Here is a 25,566-nt window from a genome sequence, read left to right on the forward strand (position 1 = left end):
GGAGAGAAGCACAGGAGAGAAGCAGGGGGGAGAAGTATGGTGGAGAAGCAGGGGGGAGAAGTATGGTGCAGTGGGGGGTACAGGTATAGCAGTATATATACAGGAGGGGGCAGCAGTGGAGGTACAGGTATAGCAGTATATATACAGGAGGGGGCAGTGGGGGGTACAGGTATAGCAGTATATATAGAGGAAGGAGCAGTGGGGGGTACAGGTATAGCAGTATATATACAAGAGGGGACAGTGAAGGTACAGGTATAGCAGTATATATACAGGAGGGGGCAGTAGGGGGTACAGGGATAGCAGTATATATATAGGAGGGGGCAGTGGGGGGTACAGGTATAGCACTATATATACAGGAGGCAGCAGTATATATACAGGAGGGGGCAGTGGGGGGTACAGGTATAGCAGTATATATACAGGAGGGGGCAGTGGGGGGTACAGGGATAGTAGTATATATACAGGAGGGGGCAGCAGTGGAGGTACAGGTAAAGCAGTATATATACAGGAGGGGGCAGTGGGGGGAGTACAGGGATAGTAGTATATATACAGGAGGGGGCAGTGGGGGGTACAGGGATAGTAGTATATATACAGGAGGGGGCAGTGGGGGGTACAGGTATAGCAGTATATATACAGGAGGGGGCAGTGGGGGTACAGGTATAGCAGTATATATACAGGAGTGGGCAGTGGGGGTACAGGTATAGCAGTATATATACAGGAGGGGGCAGTGGGGGGTACAGGTATAGCAGTATATATACAGGAGGGGGCAGTGGGGGTACAGGGATAGCAGTATATATACAGGAGGGGGCAGTGGGGGGTACAGGTATAGTAGTATATATACACAAGAGGGGGCAGTGGGGGGTACAGGGATAGTAGTATATATACAGGAGGGGGCAGCAGTGGGGGGTACAGGTATAGCAGTATATATACAGGAGGGTGCAGTGGGGGGTACAGGTATAGCAGTATATATACAGGAGGCAGCAGTATATATACAGGAGGGGGCAGTGGGGGTACAGGTATAGCAGTATATATACAGTAGGGGGCAGTGGGGGGTACAGGTATAGTAGTATATATACAAGAGGGGGCAGTGGGGGGTACAGGAATAGTAGTATATATACAGGAGGGGGCAGCAGTGGGGGGTACAGGTATAGCAGTATATATACAGGAGGGGGCAGCAGTGGGGGTACAGGTATAGCAGTATATATACAGGAGGGGGCAGCAGTGGGGGGTACAGGTATAGCAGTATATATACAGGAGGGGGCAGCAGTGGGGGGTACAGGTATAGCAGTATATATACAGGAGGGGGCAGTGGGGGGTACAGGTATAGCAGTATATATACAGGAGGGGGCAGCAGTGGGGGGTACAGGTATAGCAGTATATATACAGGAGGGGGCAGTGGGGGGTACAGGTATAGCAGTATATATACAGGAGGGGGCAGCAGTGGGGGTACAGGTATAGCAGTATATATACAGGAGGGGGCAGTGGGGGGTACAGGTATAGCAGTATATATACAGGAGGGGGCAGCAGTGGGGGGTACAGGAATAGTAGTATATATACAGGAGGGGGCAGCAGTGGGGGGTACAGGTATAGCAGTATATATACAGGAGGGGGCAGCAGTGGGGGGTACAGGTATAGCAGTATATATACAGGAGGGGGCAGCAGTGGGGGTACAGGTATAGCAGTTTATATACAGGAGGGGGCAGTGGGGGGTACAGGTATAGCAGTATATATACAGGTGGGGGTACAGGTATAGCAGTATATATACAGGAGGGGGCAGCAGTGGGGGGTACAGGTATAGCAGTATATATACAGGAGGGGACAGCAGTATATATACAGGAGGCAGCAGCAGGCACAGCGGTGCAGATACCAGGGCTGCCGTGTATACACGCTGTGGGGCAGCTGTGCTCTCGGTGCTGTACATAGCCTGTGGTTGGAGGGCTCTTCCCCCGGTGTTCTGCCCGCCACAGCTTCAGCTCCTGGCAAGGTGAACACCCGAGAGACGCCCTGAGAAATGAACTATAAACTTCGAGAGTGAACTTCAGTGAGGAGCCACGGCAGCCCTTCCGGAGGAGGAGACAGCGGCCTCACCCAGCGCCCGACAGCGAGGAGACCCGCACAAGGACGGGACACCTGCACCATGATCCAGAGGCAGCTGAATCGCATGCGGCAGCAGCTGGCCCCCCATGGCCCCGGCAGGTAAGTGACCCCCCCACCCTGCCAGCTGCGCTATTCTGGATCAGTACTACTCAGTCCCAGCGATCCAGATGCGTCCTGCAGACCCCGGGACCCCACACCAGGAGCCCCCTCCCCCTACCCCGCGGGGCACATTAGGCTCCTCGGGCAGGACCCTGAGGAGGCTGCAGGTCACACAGGAGCCCGAGGACACCGGGATCTAACGAGGAAGGAACGAGAAGATTTCAGCAGACCTGTGACGTCACATGAGATACCGAAATGTTCCAAAATATACAGTGTATGATATAGTGTATCCTGTGTGTATACAGCCAGCCATATGTCCTGGGTGTGTACACAGTCCTATATAGAGCAGTAAGAATAAGTACAGGAGACATTTGCAGTTCCCTTGGATATCATTAGTAACTTGGGCTCTGATTATTAGGTAGGTCCCAATGATAGACAATGGTGAATGCAGGGACATACAGGCCCTCTGTAGCCGCTATTACCTGCACCAAACATTTCCTGTAGCTGCAAAGAACATTCACACACAGGAACTTTGGACCATTCCTCCCTGTCGATGGGTTTCAGTTCACCAATATTTTGGATGCCTTGTGTGCGCAGCCTTCCTCATATATCAGATATTTAATATTGATAGCTTATCCTCAGGGGGTCTGACCCTCAGCATCCCACCTATCAGATGATTGGTTCTTATGCAAGTGCCACAGCTTCTTCACAGGTTGTGTCAGTGACCATAAGCGTGGCACTGATTTAGTGGTTTCATGTGGGTTGGTTGAGTTTTAGAGCGTTTCCCTTTTTTCTTCAGTTTTAAGAGTTGAAATAATATTGTTTTTGAGACCATGACAATGGTAGCCTGTGGGTCTCATGTAAAAAGTAGGGACGCTGTGAGATTTGTCCATTTTGTGGTCAAAATGTCATATGTATTTTGTGCTTTCTTGTTCACCCCTTCTTGTATGTGGAATCTAAAAAGGTTCATAGGGTTGGGGGTAAAATTAAGGAGCAAGGGTTAGAATAGGGAAGTGGGAGAGGTGCTGAGGGGTGCTGAGGACCAGCTGGGCCACCAAATCCAGCCTGACATGCACCCCTGACCACTGGAGGAGATAGTTGATGTTCAGTTGTGGTGGTTCATCATTGGTGTTGTTTCTCTTATAGCATTTTTAAAGGTGCCCATACTTTTTCAATAACTGTTAGCTGAATGTTCGTTCAGCTAACAGCTATTTTTTTTTACGGCCATGTGTTTTCTAAAGGGGAGCGGTAAGCCACAGCCAGACTGCTCTGGCACTGCCTTATCTCTCCAAGAGCAAAAAAAAGGGTCTGGTGATGAAAATCCAACATGCCAATTACCCCTCACAGACATCATCTCTCTGGGGGGATTTGGGAGACCACTGAACACCTCAGCAGGTCGACCAATCCTGCCACAAGGTTTGGCCGCTTTTAAAGGGAGTCTACCAGCAGGTTAGATGGATCTAACCTGCTGATAGATTCTAATAAGGCAGGGGGCAGGGAGTGTGATCTATTTAAAAGGTCCACTGTGTTATTAATGATAAATGTTACTTTTTCTTTTAAATGTGTTTTGGTCCACCATTTTGTGACAATGTCGTCACAAGTGGGGGCCGGCCTGGTCATCCTATTTCTTCAGCGTCTTCCTTTATAATAAATGGAAGCAAAAAGGCTGCCGGTGCACCTGCCTTTTCATTGGCTGGAATGCATCACATGGCCTCCAGCTTGCTCAGCTCTGATTGGCTGAGCAAGCTGGAAGCCATGTGATGCGATCGAGCCATCACATGCTGTGGGACCCCGGAAGTGAGGAAGAAGACGGGGTTGACAGGGACCGCGGACGGCGGGATTTACGAATGGCGATCGACTAAGGAGGGTGAGTATAGGGTCTGTTAGTGTTTTTTTTTTTTTTTTTTTGGCTGATGCCGGAGTTTTCCTTTAAATATATTTGTCTGTGCTTCCATAGCATAAAAAATGCTTTTATTCTCTGGTGCAAAGAGTCAAAGAGGCTTCCCCAAGCTCCTGAATAGGTGCAAGCTGGAATGGTTCCTCTCCAACCCCCCTCCCTGCTTTATTGACACCTGGGTCCCCAGCAAGTTTAGGTATGGGAGGGGGAGTTACAAATGAGAGCACATAAAATGTACATACATATTACAAATAAATATGCACAACACATACACACATCATACACAGATATAAAGAAATGCACTTTACCTATATGCATACATAGTACACACACATGCATGATGTGTACATACACACACCATGTACAGATATAAACAAATTCACATTACATATATGCATAGAGAGAACACACATGCACCATACACACAGACTCATGTACATACTTAATGTACACACACAGGTTTAACTCAGGTAAAGGACAGCTCACATGCTATTAGATCTACAGTTCCAGGAGCTGCTCCAAGGCCACACTGTGCAGGCGGTAGCGCCTCTCCCCTTCTCCTGTGTCCTGACTGCCAGCAGCAGCACATAGAGCAGATGGAGGCTGCCTGAGAAGAGGAGGTGAGGGAGGGTCCCAGGGGAGACACAACATTCTGCCACCTGTTACTCTGGTTACTATAGGTTACTATACAGAGGTATTTAGTGACAGGTGCAGGCAGCAGTGTTGGGGGGTCTTTATATCGTTTTGGAGCTGCTAAACAGGGAGGCCCAACTCCTGCTCAGGGGCCCACCAAGGAGAGGGGCCCACCTGGGAATTCCCCTGCTCCCCTGTGGGTCAGTCAGAGCCTGGCTACAGGGCTGTCCCCAGTGCATCGAACTTCTAATAACTGAACACAGCATCAAATCTGCACAATTTAATCTGCTGCAGATCCGCAGCAGATTTGATGTGTTTAGTTATTTAGATTAGAACTGCTCCTGAGCTGCTGTGGATCCATACCATCAATCCGCTGCGATATGGTACGTGTAAAGCTACCTCAAGAGGTTTTCCACTTAAAACTAACTTGTCCCCTGTCCATAGAATATGGAAAAAGGAAAGAGATTGGACCTCCGTGCCCCCTGGCGATCTCCAGATCTTCTCCTAGCATTTTTGTTTTGAATCCAGCCGAGGCTCTATTCATTCTTTAAGAAGCCTCCGGATAGAGCAGAGTGCTGTGCTCATCTTTCTCTCTCTGGTGGCTCCATAGAGAATAAATAAAGCCGCCAGAGAGATTCGAGTACAGCTGTCGTCTCTATTCAGTGGCTTCATAGAGAATAAATAAAGCAGCGGGTCATATGCCAACCCGCGGCTGTATTCAAAACAAAGGGGCCGGGGGCGATCTGGAGACTTGCCGGGGTCACAGAGGTTGGCCCCTGCTGCAATCTTTTACTTGTCCCCTATCCTGTGGACAAGTTCGTTTTATGTGGAGGGAGGATTCATATCCAAAGAAATATTAATCTCTGCCTTTTTTGCAGCATTGCTCTGACCCAGTCTATTTATAAAGTGATATGTATGGAGGTAGGATGTTCTAGGTCTAGCCATGTCTATACAAGTGTTTTTGCTGCACCAGTGTGGAATAGATTGTGGTGTGACCCACCTATGTAAATTTGATCGCCTAACCTGAAAATAGGTCATTAATTTTAAATGCGTGGATAACCCCTCTGAAAGAACTCTGACAAGGCCGTTCCAACACATAAATCTTTTTCTTCAGTTGATTTATTTGTGACAGTGTTAAATATTTGTGCTAAAAAGTTCCATGTTTGTCTCATGCCCATACAATATTTTCCAAGAAACATTGTGGAACATCCAGGTGGTCTTTGGCAAATATGGGTGTTTTTCTAAGGCCGTTTCTCCACATTTGCACCCAACAAACGTTCTTAATGCTGCTGAATACCCTCTCCCTCCCCCTCCTCTTCTGACACCACCACCTGGCTGGGATTATTGACAACCTGAGCTTCCTCCAGAGCAGTGGTACTGCAGAAATCCACACATCCAAACTAAGGATGGTCCGAACCTGCCGAACACTCGGCATCAGATTCCCGCGGGAGGACCCGCCTGAAAAAAACTGGGATACAGCCTTTGGCTATGGCTGTATCCCAGTTTTCCAGGCGGTCCTCCCGCTGTATCCACCCTCTCCACGGAGCGGGCAGACAGTGGGAATCATTGCCGAGAGTTCGGGTTCATACGAACCCGAACCTCGGCAGGTTCGGACCATCCCTAATCTAAACACATTTTGCATTAAAATGTCTTAAAGGTGGCTGTCAACAGTACCAATACCAAGAGGAGAAAGATGCCCCTACACCTTCAGTAGCTGTTTGGATGACAGCTTTTTTTTCCAATCCCTTCATTGACATGAATGTTTGGCTGAGCTAGATCCTAATAAAGGGCTTATCCAGATCACTAAATCAATATTCTAAACAATCCTCCTGTCTTGCACCCCTCATTTTTATCGGCTTTGGACATGTAAAATCCTCTACTCTGGGTCCACTCTGACCACGCTCAGCTCCCTCCCCCCCCCCCTCTCTTTCATGTGACATGTGATCTCCTCTCTTGGAGCTGGGTTAGCTGTCTATTGACTTGGTAACCCGACCCCCAGGAGACATCATCTGCATCATCTCCATGCACCTGTGCTGCTTCCATAGACTTCCATGTGTGCCTGAGCCTAGGTTTTTGTATTATGAAAGCTTATAGTTCTATCTCTGCTTGCTGTCAGTGAATGCAGGCATATGTACCCGTCTGTGTCACAGCTCTGTATATTGTAAGTGTTATGGATATTCTTAGAGTGCAGATGGAACTAGAATGTTTTCATTCACAGTCAGCAAGCAGAGATCTAAACCTACACCGCACCCCCCCCGGTAAACCGATGCCCGTTATGCAGCACATAGCTACACCATGTGTGCGTCAGCTCTGCTCTATCATCTGCTAGTATGGAATACATATTGGGGTGATCTGATGCAAAATCAGTGAAAAAACTGTCCTGTATTTACTGTGCAATGGTAATGATAGCAGTGGGCAGGAAAGAAAGCTGAGGGGGCGAGTTTGCAAACGGACCAATCAGAGAAATGCATGATGGGAAATGTAGTTTCCTATCTTGGTTATAGATTGGCTTTTAGAAAAACTTGTATCTCAGGATTGGCAGCAGCTAGAAAGACAGGAAATGGCTCAAAATACTCAGGGGGACTTGATGAGTAAGACCGGCTAGCTTTTAATTTTTTCACTCTTAGATGGATAACCCCTTTATTGCACCTCTGATGGCAGCTTATCCCACTAAATACAGAAGGGTTGGGCAGTTTAAATCTAACATAATCAGTCCTTTATTCCCTTGATGACATCTGTCAAGGGTGAGTTGAGAGGCCTCCAAACACAATAGATAGTTTGCTGGTCCTGATGAAAATGGCAGGTTTGGACAATTATTCCTTAATGTGTATGGAAGAATTAAATTCAGTGTAAACCCATCCCTATTAGTTTGGTTAGACTGTAGATTGCGTTTGCCTATAATTGTGACATAACGTGCACCTATCGTTAAAAAAATAAAATAACACTTCAGATTAATGACTGTGTGATTTCAGTGCTCTAACTGCTGTTGTTGACCCCCCAAAATTCTACTACATGGTGCACATAAATTTCTCATTATCTATACTTCAGTGGGTGGGACCAGGGCTGTGCTGTTTGCCAGTAGTACACACACAGGTACTTTCTCCCTTACGTCCCCAGCCAATCACAGCACATCACATATGTCTTTTTGCTATGCCATGATATAGTTTAAGTAAAAGTTCTCTGAATAGGCTGTACTTTTCTGGGGGTGGACTACACATTACATTACTATAGCTGGTATGTAAACAGTAGAACCACAGCAAGAACAGGGTTACTGTGAGCCCTGCTGCTGATATGGAAGGAAAGCCTTTACCTTGTATAGACAGTGCAGATCATCTGGAGACTCACAGCTATGCCCCATCCTACCCTTCATGTGCTTCATCTTGTTTAGGTTGTTTCTAGGGACTGATTTGCCCTAAAAACAGGAAATGGACAGCAGATTACAAGGAATAGAGTCACCTAGTGGCCAAGACCTCAGAGTAGTTTTTATGGGGCAGTGAGTCATTTTTGGTAATTTTTGTTAAAATTATTTACAAATATGTTAGGAATTACATTGGCAACAAAAAGGAGTGAAGCTATTTGAAACAACTATGAACAAGCAGACCACATTTTATTAGTAAATCCAAAGGGTATACTTGTTTTGAAACTAAACACTATGTATGGAGAATGCTGCATCCTGTCCAGTGTATATACAGATAATGACTATTAGAGCATGGGTCAGTTAAATGGTATATATCAGTTCTATCATGCTTAGAGCTCAAGTGTCAAGAAGGCTGTGCTGAGCTGCAGTATGTGTTCCGTCCTTCCCCACCAGCCGACCTGCTTCACATTATTCATCCAGAGCATGGGTCTCCAAACTGCGGCCCTCCAGCTGTTGCGAAACTACAACTCCCATCATGCCTGGACAGCTAAAGCTTTGGATTTGGCTGTCCAGGCATGATGGGAAATGTAGTTTTGCAACAGCTGGAGGGCCGCAGTTTGGAGACCCATGATCCAGAGTTTTCAAATTTAGAATTTTTTTGGACATTTTACACCTTTAATTGACACTTACATATTTCAGATCACAAGATGTCACAGACCTCCTGACCGAGCATTTACTACCTGTAAGTACAGTACGATTTGATGATCATACAGGATGATGGGTGTAATATACAGAATAATGTATGTTATATATATGGTATGATGGGTGTTATATACGGAATGATGGTGTTATACAGTGAAGCCTCTCCAAAAGTCTGCCTCTTTGAGAAGACCACCCTGTATCAAGAACAGATCTTGTGTGATAGATTTGAAGCCCACCATACAGTAGGCAGTGACCCATTTCCTCTCAGAGGACCAGTTTTCAGTGCAATTTTGGATGGTCTTCTCAAAGAGGCTTTACTGTATTCAGTATAGTGTCGTTATATACACAGTATAATGGGTGCTACACAGCACAAGTGTTATGTACAGAAACATGGTATTATATAAAGAATAATCAATGTTGTATTTGGTATAATAGGTGTTCTTTTTTTATTTTTTTTAAAGATGTTTTATTAGTGGCATTTTTAAAGTATAGAACATAGTGATATTCATCAATAGAAAGATGACAAAAAAGTCGCAACAAAAGCAGTATGTTTGCCTTTCATTACAATAATAGGAAAAATGTAACAATATGTAAATGTATATGATTACATAGAATACAATAAAGAAGCAGAAAACCTTAGAAAAACAGTTCTAACAAACAGTATCACCTGAAACATAGTATACATAGCAGATATATACTAATACTATCAATAAAGCATAACAAAGTGTCTCGTAATAGAAGAAAAAGAAAGATTACATAAGTTGGAGTGCTCCCAGGGTACCTCTTTGAACGGCCATGCGATACCAATCAGTGTCTTTAAACTGATTCACAAAAGGTTTTCTCTCTTTATTAGTGAAGTCATGAATTAGGAATTGTAATGGGTGTTCTTTACATTATAATAATATTATATATGTAATGATGGGTCTTATATAAATATATGATATCAGTATTAAACCATATAGTGGAGTTATACACTGAATGATCACTGCATTAGGAACAGCTGGGACCAATAATGCCATACTACTTGGTGGTCACATCACAATAGTCTCTCAGTGCTGACTTCTCATCTGCACTGAATTAGGCAACATTGACAGTCATGGTAGGGCTGGGCGATTAATCGAATTAATTTGATTAATTCGCCCAGAAGGTTAGAACCGATATAATTTTTTGTGAAAATCGTAAATTCGATTTTCACAAAAAATCATTGAGGGACAGAGGTGAGGTGCAGGGCGGCACGTCGGGCCGGAGGTGAGGTGCAGGGCGTGAGGTGAGGTGTCGGGCCGGTGGTGAGGCGCATGGCGGGCGGGAAGGTGGTGAGGTTCAGGGCAGGAAGTGAGGCGAGATGCAGGTTGGTTGGGCAGTCCGCTTAACAGAGCCGCTCCTTACTAGCGTCCAGTTCCCCTCCCGGCCACACATGCAGGTCCCCGGTCTTTGGAGGCGGATCCTGGAGCTGTACAGTGGGATCTGCACCCCCCGATCCCGCTGTACAGCTTCAGGAATGGCAGCAACGCTATCACCACTACAGTCCCTGCGGCCTCCTCCAGAGACTGGGAACGAGCATGTGTGGCCTGGAGGGGAACTTGTGTGCCGGGGTGAGAGGATCACTCCCAGCTGCCCCAGTCCCCCTTTAGTCACCCCCAGAAGCCCCAGTCCCCCTTCAGTCACCCCCAGTTTGCCCCAGTCCCCCTTCAGTCAACCCATTTGCCCCAGTCCCCCTTCAGTCAACTCCGTCTGCCCCAGTCACCCCCAGCTGCCCCAGTTTTCCCCAGTCTGCCCGAGTCACCCCTCATTTATACCTGTACTACTACTACTACTACCCCTCATCTGTACTACTAATACACCCCTCATCTATACCTGTACTACCGCACCCCTCATCTTCTCCTGTACTACTGCACCACTTATCCACTATACCTCCACTACTACACTTTACCTAGATGGAGGCACATAGAACATCTCCTATACTATATGGGGGCACAGAGTGGCACAAAGGGGCTTGTCTGCTACATGGGGGGCACAGAGGGGGCTTGTCTACTACATGGGGGCACTGGGGGAACTCTGTTTCACTGGGAAGCAATACAGTTGTTATCTCAAATGTCATTAAAATAGTATCTTACACTGCAAGGAGAAAAATGTTTGTTTATTTAGCAAAAAGAAAAAAATCGAGATTTAATTCGAGAATCATCCAAAATCTTTTAAAAATCGAGATTTTACTTTTTGGCCATTTTGCCCAGCCCTAAGTTATGGGTAAACATGGTGACTTAAAGTCATATTGTCACCCCCCCCCCCCCCTTACTCTATGTGCAGCTCTCCTTGCCATCCACGACCTTAGATGCTGCACATTTGATATATACCTTGTCTGTATCTTCTTTCTGCTCTAAAATCACTTACTTTATCGGTTACAGTGTCACCTAGGCGGGACTTCACGGCAGTTGGGCCCCCTCTCTGAGGAGAGAGATGGACAGACTTTCTAGGTGACACTGTCTACCAATGAAATAAAGCGATTTTAGAGCAAAAAGAAGACAGACAAGTGTCACACAGGTGTATGTATATATATATATATATATATATATGGAATGTCCAACATCTAAGTGTGTGGATGGTGCAGAGAACAGCACATAGAGTAAGGGGGTAACAATATAACTTTCGGTTTCTTTGACCCCCAGCATATTGTTGGGGCCCGGAGGTGTGGTGTCAGTGTTTTTGAAACGGCTGCACTTGCACCTCCTCCTCAGGAAAATGTACACCTACCTATGGAGCTGCTGCAACAAACATGGGTCCAGTGACGTATGGACAATGTTGTCCACCTTGTGGAACCTGTTCCCTGATGATCACCCTCAAGGTGGAGCAATATGGTGGTGTTATATGAAATATAATTGTTATATACAGCATGATTGGATGTGTATACAGAATAATGGGAATTTACACAGTATAGTGAGCATTATACAGTATAATAGGTGTTATATATAGTATGATATAGACACTGCATTAAGGATTGCGTAGGATTAAAGGCGCTGGACATGGTTTTCCCTTTCCCTCCGTCTGCTTCTTCCTCGCTGATGACTTTCATGCGTTGTCTCCCCAGGCGGATCAGCAGGTGGACATTATGAAGCGAGTGGCTCATCTTGTTGGAAAGCGTCTAGCAAATTGTATGCAGGGTCCAGCAAGTTCTGACATGGATAAAAGGCTGGTGAGCTGAGGAGATAACTGGGGCAGGGAGCTGCTGTACACGGAACAATATGACTTGATGATTTATAGAATCTGTGGGGGAATTTCCCAATGGAAGTTGTGTTGTTGTTTTTTTTTCCTCAGTCACAATTTTTGCATAATCGCTTTATTGCTCAAAAAGTTTCGACTTTTGGTTCCTGGTTTGCCTTCTAAGTGAAAAGTGTGTGCGATAGCATTAAACCTTATATTTATGGCTAGTTTTATAGGCAACTTTCATTTATTATGTGCAACGTTTTACAAAAATCCACACAGTCTCAAGTTGTCAGTGCCACTTTGTGTAGATCTGTGCAGATTTAGCATGCTACTTGCCACTTGCACACAATACACAAAAACTTACATAGATAAGGCTGGTAGCACATACACTGCAAGTGATACATTTCTCCCTTTGTATTTGCAGAAAAAACTTGCCTTAATGTCTTTGTCTTTAACCATGGCTGACTGTATAAAGGAAATAGAGAGCGAGACAAGTCTGAGGTGAGAGCAGTGGTCAGACCCAGGTATGGTGATAGGACACAGGACTGAGGAGATGAGTAACCACCATCTTGTGTTGCTTCTTTAGGAGGACTCTGGAGATGGGCTGCTGTGTGGAGGGATCTCTGGCCCAGACTCTGGCAGAATATGAAATGAATATGGAAAGAGATGTCCTCCAGCCACTGAACAAGTTAAGTGAGGTAATGACCCCTGACACAATACTCTTGTATTCCCTTCAGTTCTCTGCTTTGTAGCTTCCTCCTCCCAGGAGAAAATATCTTACTGCAGTGCTCTGTACATTATCCGCTGCACCCCGTCCATATCTTAAAGCTTTATCTGTCCCCTCAGGAAGAATTACCCACAATTCTAAAACACAGGAAGCAGCTTCAGAAACTTCTGACTGACTGGAACAGTGCTAAAACCAGGTGAGCGCAGGTGATGTCTGTGCACAGTATTTCTGTGTCATAGACAGGTGAGTGCAGGTGCTCTTATTGCATATGGTGTTTTCTTGTATAGTCAAGTAAGTGCAGATGATCTCTGTGTATGTTTTTTCCAGTTATAAATAGGTAAATGCATGTGAGCTCTATGGGGGACATTTATCAAGACTGGTGTACTCATACGCCAGTGTTAAATAAAGCCTTGCCCCCATTTACCTGTCCGGATTTACGGAGAGGCACATAACTCATAGTAGAACTGGCGGGACCTGCACCTGTTTCAAGACTTGCACAGAAATCTACATCTGCTCTGGAGATTTCTGCAAGGTTTACGCCCGTTTTCAGGCATAAACCATGGTTATTTAGGTGCAGGAGAAGGCCACACATCTTCCCCATCTCGCCATGCATTCCCCACCCCTGCCCACCTATCAGGGGTTACAACTGGTGTACACCTCGAAAAAGGTAACAATCTGAGTGGTGTACTCCAGGGGCACAACTTTCATAAATATGCCCCTATGTGTATAGTGTTTCCAGGGTTGAATCCAGCCTCTTCTCTACCCCCACATAGTATTAGGCTCCCCCATCTGCGCCTGCATAAAGCATAGGCCCCCACTGTGCCTCCATTTAGTATAGGTCCCTTCTGTGTCCCTGTGCGCATTATTTAACTGTGAGTGCTCCTTACAAGCACTTACAGAGGGTCCAGCTGGTAAATTGGGGTCCCTGGCGGCCAGGTGGACCCCCATTCACCAGGTGCTGACGCTGGTCCTGTCTCCCTCCTGCCAACAACAAGTGGCCTCATGGCAAGATCGCCGCTTGGTATTTCCCTATCATAGATAGGTGAGCGCAGGTGTGTTTGGCCTTTGATTTTACAACAATCTCCTCTATTTCCATGCTGTTTTAAATGGTGAGTATTGCTTTACGTAATGTGCCCATTCCCTTTATTGGGTTGGGCAGTACTGGAGTAGTACTGTGCTACAAGAAGTGGGTGGAAGTGTAATATGTGAAGCGGAGACAACATTCTGTCTGATTATTTCATTTAGGCTGCTCCAAGTCCAGAAGACAATGTCAGCCAGCCCTGGAGCTAGCAGCACAGTTGCTCCACCCAAGTTGGAAAGTCTAAAAGAGGAAGAAGAGGAGCTGAGGAGGAGACTGGACCAGAGCAAGGTTTGCGACCAGTCATGTAATTCTGAAAGGAGCAAAGTTGTTGAGAAGCTTGTATAATTTTCTGTCACTGTATAACTTGTGTAACACTCTGTTTCTGGCGCAGGATGATTATTTATCTGATCTATATCAGTTCAGTTCCAAGGAGCCTGAATATGAAAACTACTTTATTCGGGTAAGAATCCAGACATTCTGGGATACCTGCTTATAATTGAATATAAAATGCTTTTAGATTGTTTCCAGGGACATGTGTGTCAACTAAATTCCTATAAAAACACTCACATTTCATAGCCTGTATTTCATTCATTTGCATATATCAGGGTTATAAGGTGTGTAATATCAGCCATAAAGATTGTATGTAGTAGAATCATATAGTGTCAAGAACATACAGGCTGCACAGAGGGAGTTCCACCATTGGAATACACTACAAAAAAATCCTATGTTCTTGACTGGGCAGAGCTAAGGCTACTTCTTCATAACCTTTCATCAACTCAGATTCAATGAAATCATGAGCAGTATTAGGCCAAGTTCACATGCTGCAGTTGTGATACAGGTTTTTTTTTTCTTTTGGCATTTTTTTGTTTGGTCCTTGGTAGTAAAGCTATAGGACATAAGGATAAGGGGGGCATGGAGAATGATATGCTTTCTATCACTTAAAACTGCAGTCAGCCTCCTCTCTAATAACACGGAGCAGTACTGCCCAGTAAATAGTTGTGAAAGAGAGGAAATTATAATTATATTTATAATTTAATACTGGAGGCCTGATATATGACAAAACTGTACTGATAAAAGTTAAATGAGAAGTCTAACGGGGCAGTAAAAAATCACTACGGGCAGGGGGTGAGGGGAAAATAAAAAAGAAGTCACCTATCCCGGTAATTTTGCAGTGCCGCAACCCACTCTTGTCTTCCGGGCTCCCCTTTGGCTACGTCATAATCAGATTGACGGATAGCCCACTCAGCCAGTCAGTGACTGGGGCGGAACACCGCTGCAGTCACTGATAGGCTGAGCGGGCTAAATCCCACCTGTCTGTGACTTGGAACCTGTGTCATTTCATACCCAGACCTAGGGAGAAGATGACAGCTGGCGGGGTCCGGGAGCTCTATAATGCAGTGCAGCGGGGGCACTGGGAGCGGTAAGCACATTGTCAATTGTTTTTTCCCCCCACTTTCTGTACGTAATGATTTTTTACTTCTCCGCCGGACTTCTACTTTGGGTAGAATGGGTTTTTGCTAACTTTTGGTTAAATGTTATGTACAGAAGGTTAGGGTAAGTCAATGCTGTCTAAAACTCTCTCAAGCTGCAATGTGTGAAGGGCTGGGATTGGCTCTTGTGGATCCACATGGTCATAGTATAGCAGAGCTGTTTCTATGTAGGTCTCTTTTCGTTCTGTCTTCAGCTCTTGGAACTGCAGGCAGAATATCACAAAAAGTCCCTGGCTCATCTGACTGAGGCACTTGGGGAGCTAAGAGACACACTGAAGGAGAGCGGTAAGTGTATGGATTGTTTTTCTCTTGTGTATAGTCCTAGAATGTCTCCTTTAAAGGGAATACATCACCTAGATTTTTTTTCTCACTAAAACATGTTCTGTTTTTTTAATCTTTTTTTAATCTGATTGTAATTTTTTTCGTACATTGTTATGGGAGCTGCCATGTTACTTGAGCTGTTTTTAACAGCATTTAGTTATATGCTTTAAGGCCCTTTTACATAAAACGATCATCGGCCTTACTTGGTATATTACTGGCCGTTTAGGCCGATAATCATTACATGTAATAGGACATTTTAAAAGGTCATAATGTAGAATGCGGTACAGATCACTTTACAGCAGCCTCCTTTTATCACCACGGACAGGACGTTTTAGGGTGCTTTTAGAATGCCGCTATATGTGGCCAGATACAACTGCAAACAAGCGTTGATTATCGAAATCGGCTCTTATTTGACCATTAATTTTGCAGCTGTACTATTATTCCTTGTATAGTTCGTGCCGCCATTGACATGCATCTTTTATCACACAGCTATAAAGCAAATCACGGTACAGCTGCGTGATTAATAGTGCATTCTGAAGGCACTGCAAACAAATGCCGCCCTCATAATCGATCTTGTAAAATGGGAAATAAAAAAATCCCACTGAAAAAAAAAAAAAAATGTTTAAAGGCGTGATCCAACGCTAGAAAAACATGGCCACTTTTCCCCCTACTGTTGTCTCCAGTTCAGGTGCAGTTTGCAATTAAGCTCCATTTACTTCAATGGAACTGAGTTTCAAAACCCCACCCAAACTGGAGACAACAGTAGGGAGAAAGTGGCCATGTTTTTTGAAGCGCTGGATAACCCCTTTAACATAAAAATAGGTCATTTTCTGATGATACATTCCCATTAAGGTCTTGAAGTTCCTCTCTTTTCTGCAGGCTGGGGCGGGGGCAAACACCAGGGAGAAGGTACAGATTGGCCCCTTCTCCCTGGCATATGCCAGCTGTATCCCCCCCACTCGCTGATGGCTGAGGCAAGGCAGGGAGGAGACATGGCCTCCTCCCTTGACTGCTCGCAGGCAGAAAACTACACCTGCTCAGGAGCATGTGTAGATTTCTGTGCCTTCCAAATGGCAGATGCAGATCTGGCCGGATTCACTAATAGACATGCGCCTCTTAGGCCCCATTCCCACTGAGGAAAGGTAGCGGAATTCCGCGACAGAATTGTCCGCCGCGGAATGCCGTTAGCCTCACGCTCATGATGGGAGTCTATGGGAGGCGCGCGCTCCTGCCCTGTCCGCGCTGAAGAATGAACATGTTCATTCTTCAGCGCCTACAGAGCAGGAGCGCGCGCCTCCCATAGACTCCCATTATGAGCGGGAGGCTAACGGCATTCCGCGGCGGACAATTCCGTCGCGGAATTCCGCTACCTTTCCTCATTGGGAACGGGGCCTTAGGGTCCATTTACACAGAAAGATTATCTGCCAAAGATTTGAAGCCAAAGCCAGAAACAGACTATAAACAGAGATCAGGTCATAAAGGAAAGCCTGAAATTTCTCCTCTTTACAAATCCATTCCTGGTACTCCGGTTTCCTCCCACACCCAAAACATACAGATAGGTGGATTTAGATTGTGATCCCTATTGGGGACTGGGAGCAATAATTGGCAAAACTATGTGAAGTGCTGCGGAATCTGTGTGCGCTATACAAATAAAAGCATTGTTATTATTATCTTTCTGGGTAAATGGACCGTAAGTGAATCTGGCAGGCCAATTGGGGGCATGGTCTAATTTAAGACCTGTCTTCATAAATGTTGCCATGGAGTTTATTTTGTAAGGTCTGCTAATTCTGATTCTCATGTTGTGGGTTATATACATATAAGAGTTAATGGGAGATATCTACACAGCATTGCTTCAGTGTTTTACACAGCTCCCATTAACATCTATTGAAGAATGCATTAAACAGCCTGCTTGGCTACCTCTGGAATTCAGGACATCTCAACCAGGCCAGGAAGGGCTAAGGGGCTCTCATTTCAAGACTTGCATCTATTAGATATTTATGGCATATTCTATGGATAACCCATGCTTGTCTGAGATGTAAATACCACTTTAACTTTATTCTAAGTGTTGCTAATATTACATAGATACCAAATATGAACAGTTCTTTGTCGTTTTGTCGTTTTGTCCTGTGGCTATCTGGGGTTTGACAATATACACTCACCGGCCACTTTATTAGGTACACCATGCTAGTAACGGGTGGTCTTCTGCTGCTGTAGCCCATCTGCCTCAAAGTTTGACGTACTGTGCGTTCAGAGATGCTCTTCTGCCTACCTTGGTTGTAACGATTGGCTATTTGAGTCACTGTTGCCTTTTTATCAGCTCAAACCAGTCTGCCCATTCTCCTCTGGCATCAACAAGGCATTTCCGCCCACAGAACTGCCACTCACTGGATGTTTTTTCTTTTTCGGACCATTCTCTGTAAACCCTAGAGATGGTTGTGCGTGAAAATCCCAGTAGATCAGCAGTTTCTGAAATACTTAGACCAGCCCTTCTGGCGCCAACAACCATGCCACGTTCCAAGGCACTCAAATCACCTTTGTTCCCCATACTGATGCTCGGTTTGAACTGCAGGAGATTGTCTTGACCATGTCTACATGCCTAAATGCACTGAGTTGCCGCCATGTGATTGGCTGATTAGAAATTAAGTGGTAACGTGCAGTTGGACAGGTGTACCTAATAAAGTGGCCGGTGAGTGTACATTAGATGAATGGTTTATTAAAATGTTGAATTTTTTTCTGGGAAATTTAAGGCAGGTGGGGTTTGTATATTGTAATTTAACATGTACCAGCTAGCCACCTCTCATTGCTTGTTTTACTAATAGGTCAAGTGCCAGTGAAACCACCATCTGCAGATGTATATGGGGTTCCTTTGACCACACATCTCTCTCGATTCGGGTGTGAAATTGCTGTACCCATATCTGCCTGTGTAAAAATGCTGCTCATACATGGAATGCATGAAGAGGTGAGGAGCAGGAGCAATGTGAAGGAGGGAAAAAGTAGCATAAATAAGGGAAAAGAAGCAGGGTGAATGCGGAAGGAGAGGAAAAGGAGGGTAAATGTGGAAGGAAGGGAGCAGCAGGTTAATGAATGAAGAAAGCATGAGGTAGTAAGGTAGGAACAGGGTGAATATAGAAAAAGCTGTGTGAATACAGGAAGAGTAGAATAGTGAGGGGTGAATGTGAGAGAAGAGGAGCAGTGTAAAAATTGAAGGAGGGTTAAGAGGAGGTGAATGCAGGGGAACAGTAGGAGTTAATGCCATAAGTAGGTTAAGGAACATGAAAAACATTTAGGAGGGGTGGATAAGGAAGCCAAATGCAGGAGGAGAGGATAAGCAGGGTAAATGTGGAAACAGAAGAAAATTATGGGGAATGTCATAGGAGGAAGAGCAGGATGAATGTGGAAGAACAGGAGGAGCAGGTGGGATGCTGGAGGAGAGAAGAGCAGGGTGAATGTGGGAGAACAGGAGAAGCAGGTGGGATGCTGGAGGAGAGAAGAGCAGGGTAAATGTGGAAGAGAAAAGAGCAGGGTGAATGTGGGAGAACAGGAGGAGCAAGTGGGATGCTGGAGGAGAGAAGAGCAGGGTGAATGTGGGAGAGAGAAGAGCAGGGTGAATGTGGGAGAACAGGAGAAGCAGGTGGGATGCTGGAGGAGAGAAGAGCAGGGTCAATGTGTAAAAAAAAAGATCAGGGTGAATGTGGGAGAGAGAATAGCAGAGTGAATGTGGAAGAGAAAAGAGCCGGGTAAATGTGGGAGAACAGGAGGAGCAGGTGGGATGCTGGGGAGAAGAGCAGGGTGAATGCAAGAGGAGAGAAGAGCAGGGTGCATAGGGGAGTAGAGCAGGGTAAATGCAAGAGGAGAGAAGAGCAGGGTGCATAGGGGAGAAGAGACGAGTAGGGTGAATTTTGGAGGACAGAAGAGCATGGTGAATGCTGGAGGACAAAAGAGCTGCTTAAATGCATCAGGAAAAGAGAACTAACATTAGGAGTTACACATTGCTGATTTTGTGTAACTATACAAACCTCAGTACTCACTGCATTTTTTTCCTTTAATATGAACCTGACAGCTCTCCTGTTATGTCTGTCTTAGTAAATACTCTACGTGTAGTAATATAACCATTGTAAACAATGTCTCTCAAATCTGTATTTTATTTTCCAAGAAATATATAAAGAGTGGGTGTTACCGGTCCCCTGGTCACAGCGCTGTATCCCATTGCACTCTGACAACACTCCCATTGACTGGACATTGTAATATCTAGTTAACAAATTTCTAGGAGGAATAACTAAAAACGAAACAATACAATGGATAAGATGCTCCACAATTGTTATATTATGCCAATACAAGTATTTACTAAAACAGACATGTCAGAAGAGCTGTAAGATCCTCCTGTATGTCACCTTTTTCTACCTTCCCCCAGAAGCATTATCTACATACAGTATTAATAAATAGCTCAAAGCTACATGTGATTTTTCTACACTAGGGTCTCTTCAGATTGGCTGCAGGAGCGTCTGTCCTTAAGAAACTGAAGGCTTGTCTGGATGCAGGAACCAGTGATCTGGGGGAATTCATGTCTGAACCTCACGCAGTTGCAGGTCAGTTTCCTCCTCAAGTTAAATTGCGTAACAAAACGAAAACAGAAAGTGATAATACACATCAGCCATTATAGCTTTTACTGCTGCTATACCCAAGGCTGCGTTAACGCACACAAATAATTGACCAGTTTATCTGACAGATTTTTAAGGTAAAACCAGGAACAGACTATAAACAGAGAACAGGTCTCAAAGGAAAGACTGATATTTCTCCTTTTTTCCAATCCATTCCTGGCTTTGGCTTCAATAATCTGTCAGATAAATTGGTCAATTATCTGTGTAAATGCAGCCTTAGAAATACACATATACAAATGGTTCAATGGTATAGAGTACCCAGTGTCTATAAGACAATCATGTAGCAATTATATGATGCACCCACACACTCTTAGGGCCCTATTACATGGAGTAATAATCTGCCCAATCAGGCTGATTCAGCAGATTATCACTTTGTGTAATAAAGACAAAGGCCAGCCGTAGAGTCAATCATCGGCTGATCACTGTCTTTGAAACATTTTTAAAAATCATTTACTGTACCCCGATTTCCTCCCAAATCATACAGATAGGTTGATTTAGATTGTGATCCCTATTGGGGACAGGGAGCAATAATTGGCAACACTATATATCGTTCTGCGGAATCTGTGTGCGCTATACAAATAAAGGATTATTATTATTATTACACATTCCCTTTAAATTGTGCCACACAAAGTGGGGTTGAGACACCTCCTCCTCTTTTTTTCAAAATTGTGGCAAAGAGCTTCAGTCCTGACGATTAATGGACACATATTTTCCTATACTTTATTTTGGTATTTGGGGCTATGTTCACACTACGTACATGTCCGGCCGCATATTTTACGCGGCCGGACATATACGTGTGAAACGCCTGCCGGGGATTTACATAAGTTGCGGCCGGCTACGTACGGTCCGCAAACTTACACCCGTAGTGTACTTACGCTTCCCGAGCGGCGTACGTAGCGATCTGACAGCGGTCTTTTACTTGGATGTCTTCGGCTAGCCCTGGACACCCCACAGAACCTTTTGGATCGGCAAATCAAAGTGCAAAAATGAAGAAATCACCACTCCGTACGGGACCACATGTTACGCTACGGGCGTAAGTTACAGCATTTCCATCCTGAAACAATGGTCTGGTTCATTTTTTACGGCGCTGCATACGATCCAGGCGTAAGTTGTTACATAGTGTGAACTGTGCAGCCGTAGATCGTATACTTTCCATTGTACGCAAACTACGTAAATCTCCGGCCTCTTATTCACGGAACGCGCTACGGCCGGTAACTTACGTAGTGTGAACATAGCCTTATATTGTTGTAGCCAAAGGGTTGAAGTTAATGGTCCCACTCTAGAAAGGGATACTAGACCTTATAAATCAATGCAAGAAACAAAGAATTAAGGTTGTGGAAATTGCTCTTTTGATTTCCTTATTGCTAACGTTCCTAGAATATATTTTTTTTACTATGATTATGGTCTTAGTCAGTCACCATAATTTGTGTTTCTAGTCTCCATGTAACCCTCTCATGCAAACTTTCCTATAGGTGCATTAAAATCCTATCTCCGTGAACTTCCAGAGCCACTGATGACATCAGAGCTCTTCAATGACTGGATGAAGGCTGCAAGGTACCAGAGACCACAACCGATCTGGGTATATACTATGTACTTGTATGAGACTTCTGTAAGAACACCGTTTTATCATCTCTGCATTATCTTCCAGCGTTAAAGACACAGAAAGCCGTAAGGAGAGCTATAGGGAAGTTCTTGAGAAGCTTCCTACTGAAAATTACAACAACCTCAGGTAAACGTTGCATTAAAGGTTGTATGCATATTCTCTTGTTGGATCTGACATCTTACATGGAGAAGCAAAACTGCACATTGGGCAGAGAGGTTGCTGAGACAACTGTTCAATGCCCAGTGAGTGAATCAGTGAGCTCAGTGTGGGGGGCATCTGTGATCGATCAGATTCTTCCAGTCTTTTAAATTCCATTTTTTTAAATTCCAGATATTTGATAACGTTTTTGGCAAAGTTGGCTGAACATCAGGAGGTGAACAAGATGACACCTAGTAACATAGCTATCGTTCTAGGTCCCAACCTATTATGGGCTCACAGCGAAGGGTAAGAACAAAAACTGGAACTGTCTGGAAATCCTATGGATACATACGGTAACCACCTCTGTTTTCATCATCCGCCCTTTCCTTCTTTACAGGGATCAGTCCATAATTGACATGGCTTCTGCTTCCCCTATCCTGGTAGTGAACGTGGTTGAAGGGTTGATAAGCTGTGCAGCTGAAGTTTTCCCTGGAGGTAAAATAGATTTGTGAATCCTCTAGATATGTTGTAAACCAAGTTTGGTCACTGGTCTTGGAATAGGTCAAACATACACGCGTATTGTCCTAGTATTCATACAAAGAATTTTGTTTGATTCTGTCTTCTCATCACATTTCAGTCTTGTCAAACCAAAAGGTATCTGTAGCCAGATATACCTGTGCAGGAACTGTTTCTTGTTCAGCTCAAAGCCATTTTAGCAGAATCCAGCACAAACATGCATGGTCGGTTTCTGTGTTTATGAGGGGAATAAGCAGGTGCCAGACCCATATCATCTAACCCAAACTCCTTTGGCACTGGCATATCTCCTGCAGAAAACCTAACACTCCTGGTCCCCTGACACCTTAAAGTAGGAGATGCTCAGTATTATATCATGACCCAAAATCAAGAGCTGTTTTTCCTGACTCTGGATCTCAGACAAGGGTCAAGGAATTCTAGATTGGATGTTGTTAGATGATTGGTGACTGAATGTATGTAATGGGTCAGGCTTCATCTTGCAGTTTCTTTCACAGAAAGATCAGTGAAGTGCACACATGTTCTACTATTTTCTACTTAAAACTGATAATCAGGGTCAGATACCATGAACAATCAATAGAAAAACACAATGTCTCATTCATCATTTACTGGTGTGGCTATAGTAAACCTGAGCTGAGATCCATGTTTGTTCTCACAGAAGCTTTACTGTTTTCACACTAATGACATTTTTTTAGATGTAGATTTTGGGATTCCAGAAGACTCTGTACCGGCACCAGCCGCTCCAGCACTGAATGAGGTGACTCCAAGAACCGAACACGTACCCACCCCAAGCTCCCCACCTCCAGCCATAGCAGGCAGGTGAGTTCACAGTCGTGTCAAGCTTTTGTCCGCACTGTAGATGACGCTGACTGAGGCAACAAAGGCTAGAAAGTTGTGAGACGGCAGAAGACAAGGATTTATTACACAACTACTGCCATTCAGACTGATAAATTCCTGTTGCAAAATGAGCTTCCTTCCCCTATATATCTGTATATATTATATGTCACTAGACATTGACCTTTGTAGTTGCGCTTCTGCATTAATCTCCATGATAAAACAGTCCTGTCAAAGACCCTTACAGTTCTGGAATTAGGCAGAAACTTTTTTAGAAGCACTGGAGGTATAAGAACATGAACACTGAGACTCTAGATAAAGCAAGTGCTTAACCTTTTACCAGCCATGTAGAGGTACCGTGCTGTATATGTTGGCATAGTGCCGACTAGTCCTGCAACCATCCAACCCCGCATCTGTACTGGCTTCATGGTAATGGTTACAACTTATTTAAGTCTCGCTTTTAACACAGTTGTCCTTTTTGTCTATTATAGCAATGCTGAAGTCCTGAGTGTTTCCCCAGAACCTTCTATGAAAGTAGTTCCTGTGAAGGCATTGCCTGTTCTTGAAGGGGGCAGTAATACATTTAACCAAGCAGAATTCAGTCCAACCACAGCTCGAAAAGGTAAGAAAAGAATTTCCCTGCCACAGCACTTGACTTCATTATCTAGTGACCTTGTGTTCAGCACCTATACACATTTACTACCTTCTTTTATATGATGGGATACCTTCTTTTTTTGGCAGTTAAGCGACCGGCCCCTCAACGTCCCATTATGCCACCGCCTGTGCAGCCTCGAGGATCCACCATCAATGACACCTTTGATGAAGTCCAGAGCCCCCGACCCATTCCTAGGAGGAATGTTGGTGGCAGCCTTAGAGTACCAAACATGCCCCCACCTCATCCTCCCCAGCTAGGCAAAGGTCCCAATATGAAATCAGAGGGAGGAGATACAGATCCCTCCAAGAGAACCGCTCCACAGCCTCTGCCCAGGAATCGTATTCAATCTACAGAGAACTAGAGGCTACTGAGTTTTCCACCAGAAATTTTTGTTTTACCTTACCCAGGCTGGGCCATGCCAAGTATAAGAGACTCATGGTACAAATATGAAAAACTCCAGTATAACAGTATGTTAAAGGAGCGCTGACATCTAAAATAAACTTTTGACATGTCCTAGAGACATGTCAGGGGTCTATGTGTTCAAACTCTCACCGATCATTAGAATCAACGAGGAGAAACACTCAAAAGGTGCCTTATCTCCCTACTCTGTCCTGTGGCAGGAGATAAACTTCTGTGTTAGGTTTTTGGACTTATCTCCTGCAGCGTGGCAGAAAGATGGGAAAAGAAGAGGTTAGCTATGTACTTCTCTCTGCTGATTCTAGTGGTTAGTGGGGTGTAAATCCAGATCCCTACTGATCAAAATTTTTACATGTCAAAGGTTGTTGCGGCATGGGGATCCCGGTGGTGTGGTCCTTTTTTCAAGAAGCCGCTCAGTTCCCACATTTGGTGCCATTATTTTGCCGTGCACCAGCCCGGATTGGATCACTGGGGTACAGACCTGGTGCCCCCGAATGTGACGATATCCCCTCCCCTTTGTGACGCACCTCAATTGATTTTAATAGAGCCATGTCATAGAAGGGTGAGGATATCGCCACACTTGGTGGCGCCGGGCCTGCCCCCAGTGATCAAGACCTGGCTGGTTCACAGGAAAAGAATGGTGCAGAGTGCGGGAACCAGGCCACATTTTGAGAGAAGGGCCGTGTCACCGGGATCACTGACGCTGATCAGGTAATATTTTTTTTAAAAAAAGCGATTTTTCCAGATGGTAAATTTCCTTTAAGCACATAAAACAGAATGTAATATGTGATTCAGTGCAGTTTCATGTACAGATAAGATACATGTTTCAACTTTCTTTTATGTAAAACATGGGACTGGCTCCTATGGTCATTAAATAGTTTATTGATTCTAAATATTTCAAGAGTTTTATCCATACAGTATTAATGCTTAAACATGTGCGTGATACAAAAAAAATGTACCTGTTATTACAATCATGCTATTATGTATATGTCATCAAATGGTCATGCAATGTGACAGGATACTGATGATGTCATTTGCATCTTTAATAATATATGTAAGTTATGCTTACATGCAGCAGATTATATAACTTAAAAATAAGGTAGACTAAGTTATACACACCAATAAACACC

At 44.6% G+C, this 25,566-nt stretch overlaps 1 protein-coding gene across 1 annotated transcript; it reads left to right on the forward strand.

Moving 5' to 3' along the window:
* The first annotated feature begins 1,916 nt into the window (after positions 1-1,916).
* Positions 1,917-25,329, forward strand: SH3BP1 (SH3 domain binding protein 1). Its single transcript, XM_069966469.1, has 18 exons — positions 1,917-2,193; positions 8,781-8,823; positions 11,866-11,970; positions 12,406-12,482; positions 12,568-12,679; positions 12,828-12,904; positions 13,954-14,077; positions 14,181-14,249; positions 15,474-15,564; positions 18,420-18,559; positions 20,075-20,186; positions 21,731-21,812; positions 21,907-21,987; positions 22,192-22,305; positions 22,397-22,494; positions 23,226-23,349; positions 23,856-23,986; positions 24,106-25,329. Exons 1-18 carry the CDS (start codon positions 2,135-2,137, stop codon positions 24,378-24,380), a joined length of 1,914 nt encoding a protein of 637 aa, XP_069822570.1. The 5' UTR covers positions 1,917-2,134; the 3' UTR covers positions 24,381-25,329.
* The last annotated feature ends 237 nt before the right edge of the window (positions 25,330-25,566 follow it).

This window comes from Dendropsophus ebraccatus, chromosome 4 (assembly GCF_027789765.1).
Source record: "Dendropsophus ebraccatus isolate aDenEbr1 chromosome 4, aDenEbr1.pat, whole genome shotgun sequence".
In the NCBI taxonomy this organism is placed as follows: Eukaryota; Metazoa; Chordata; class Amphibia; order Anura; family Hylidae; genus Dendropsophus; species Dendropsophus ebraccatus.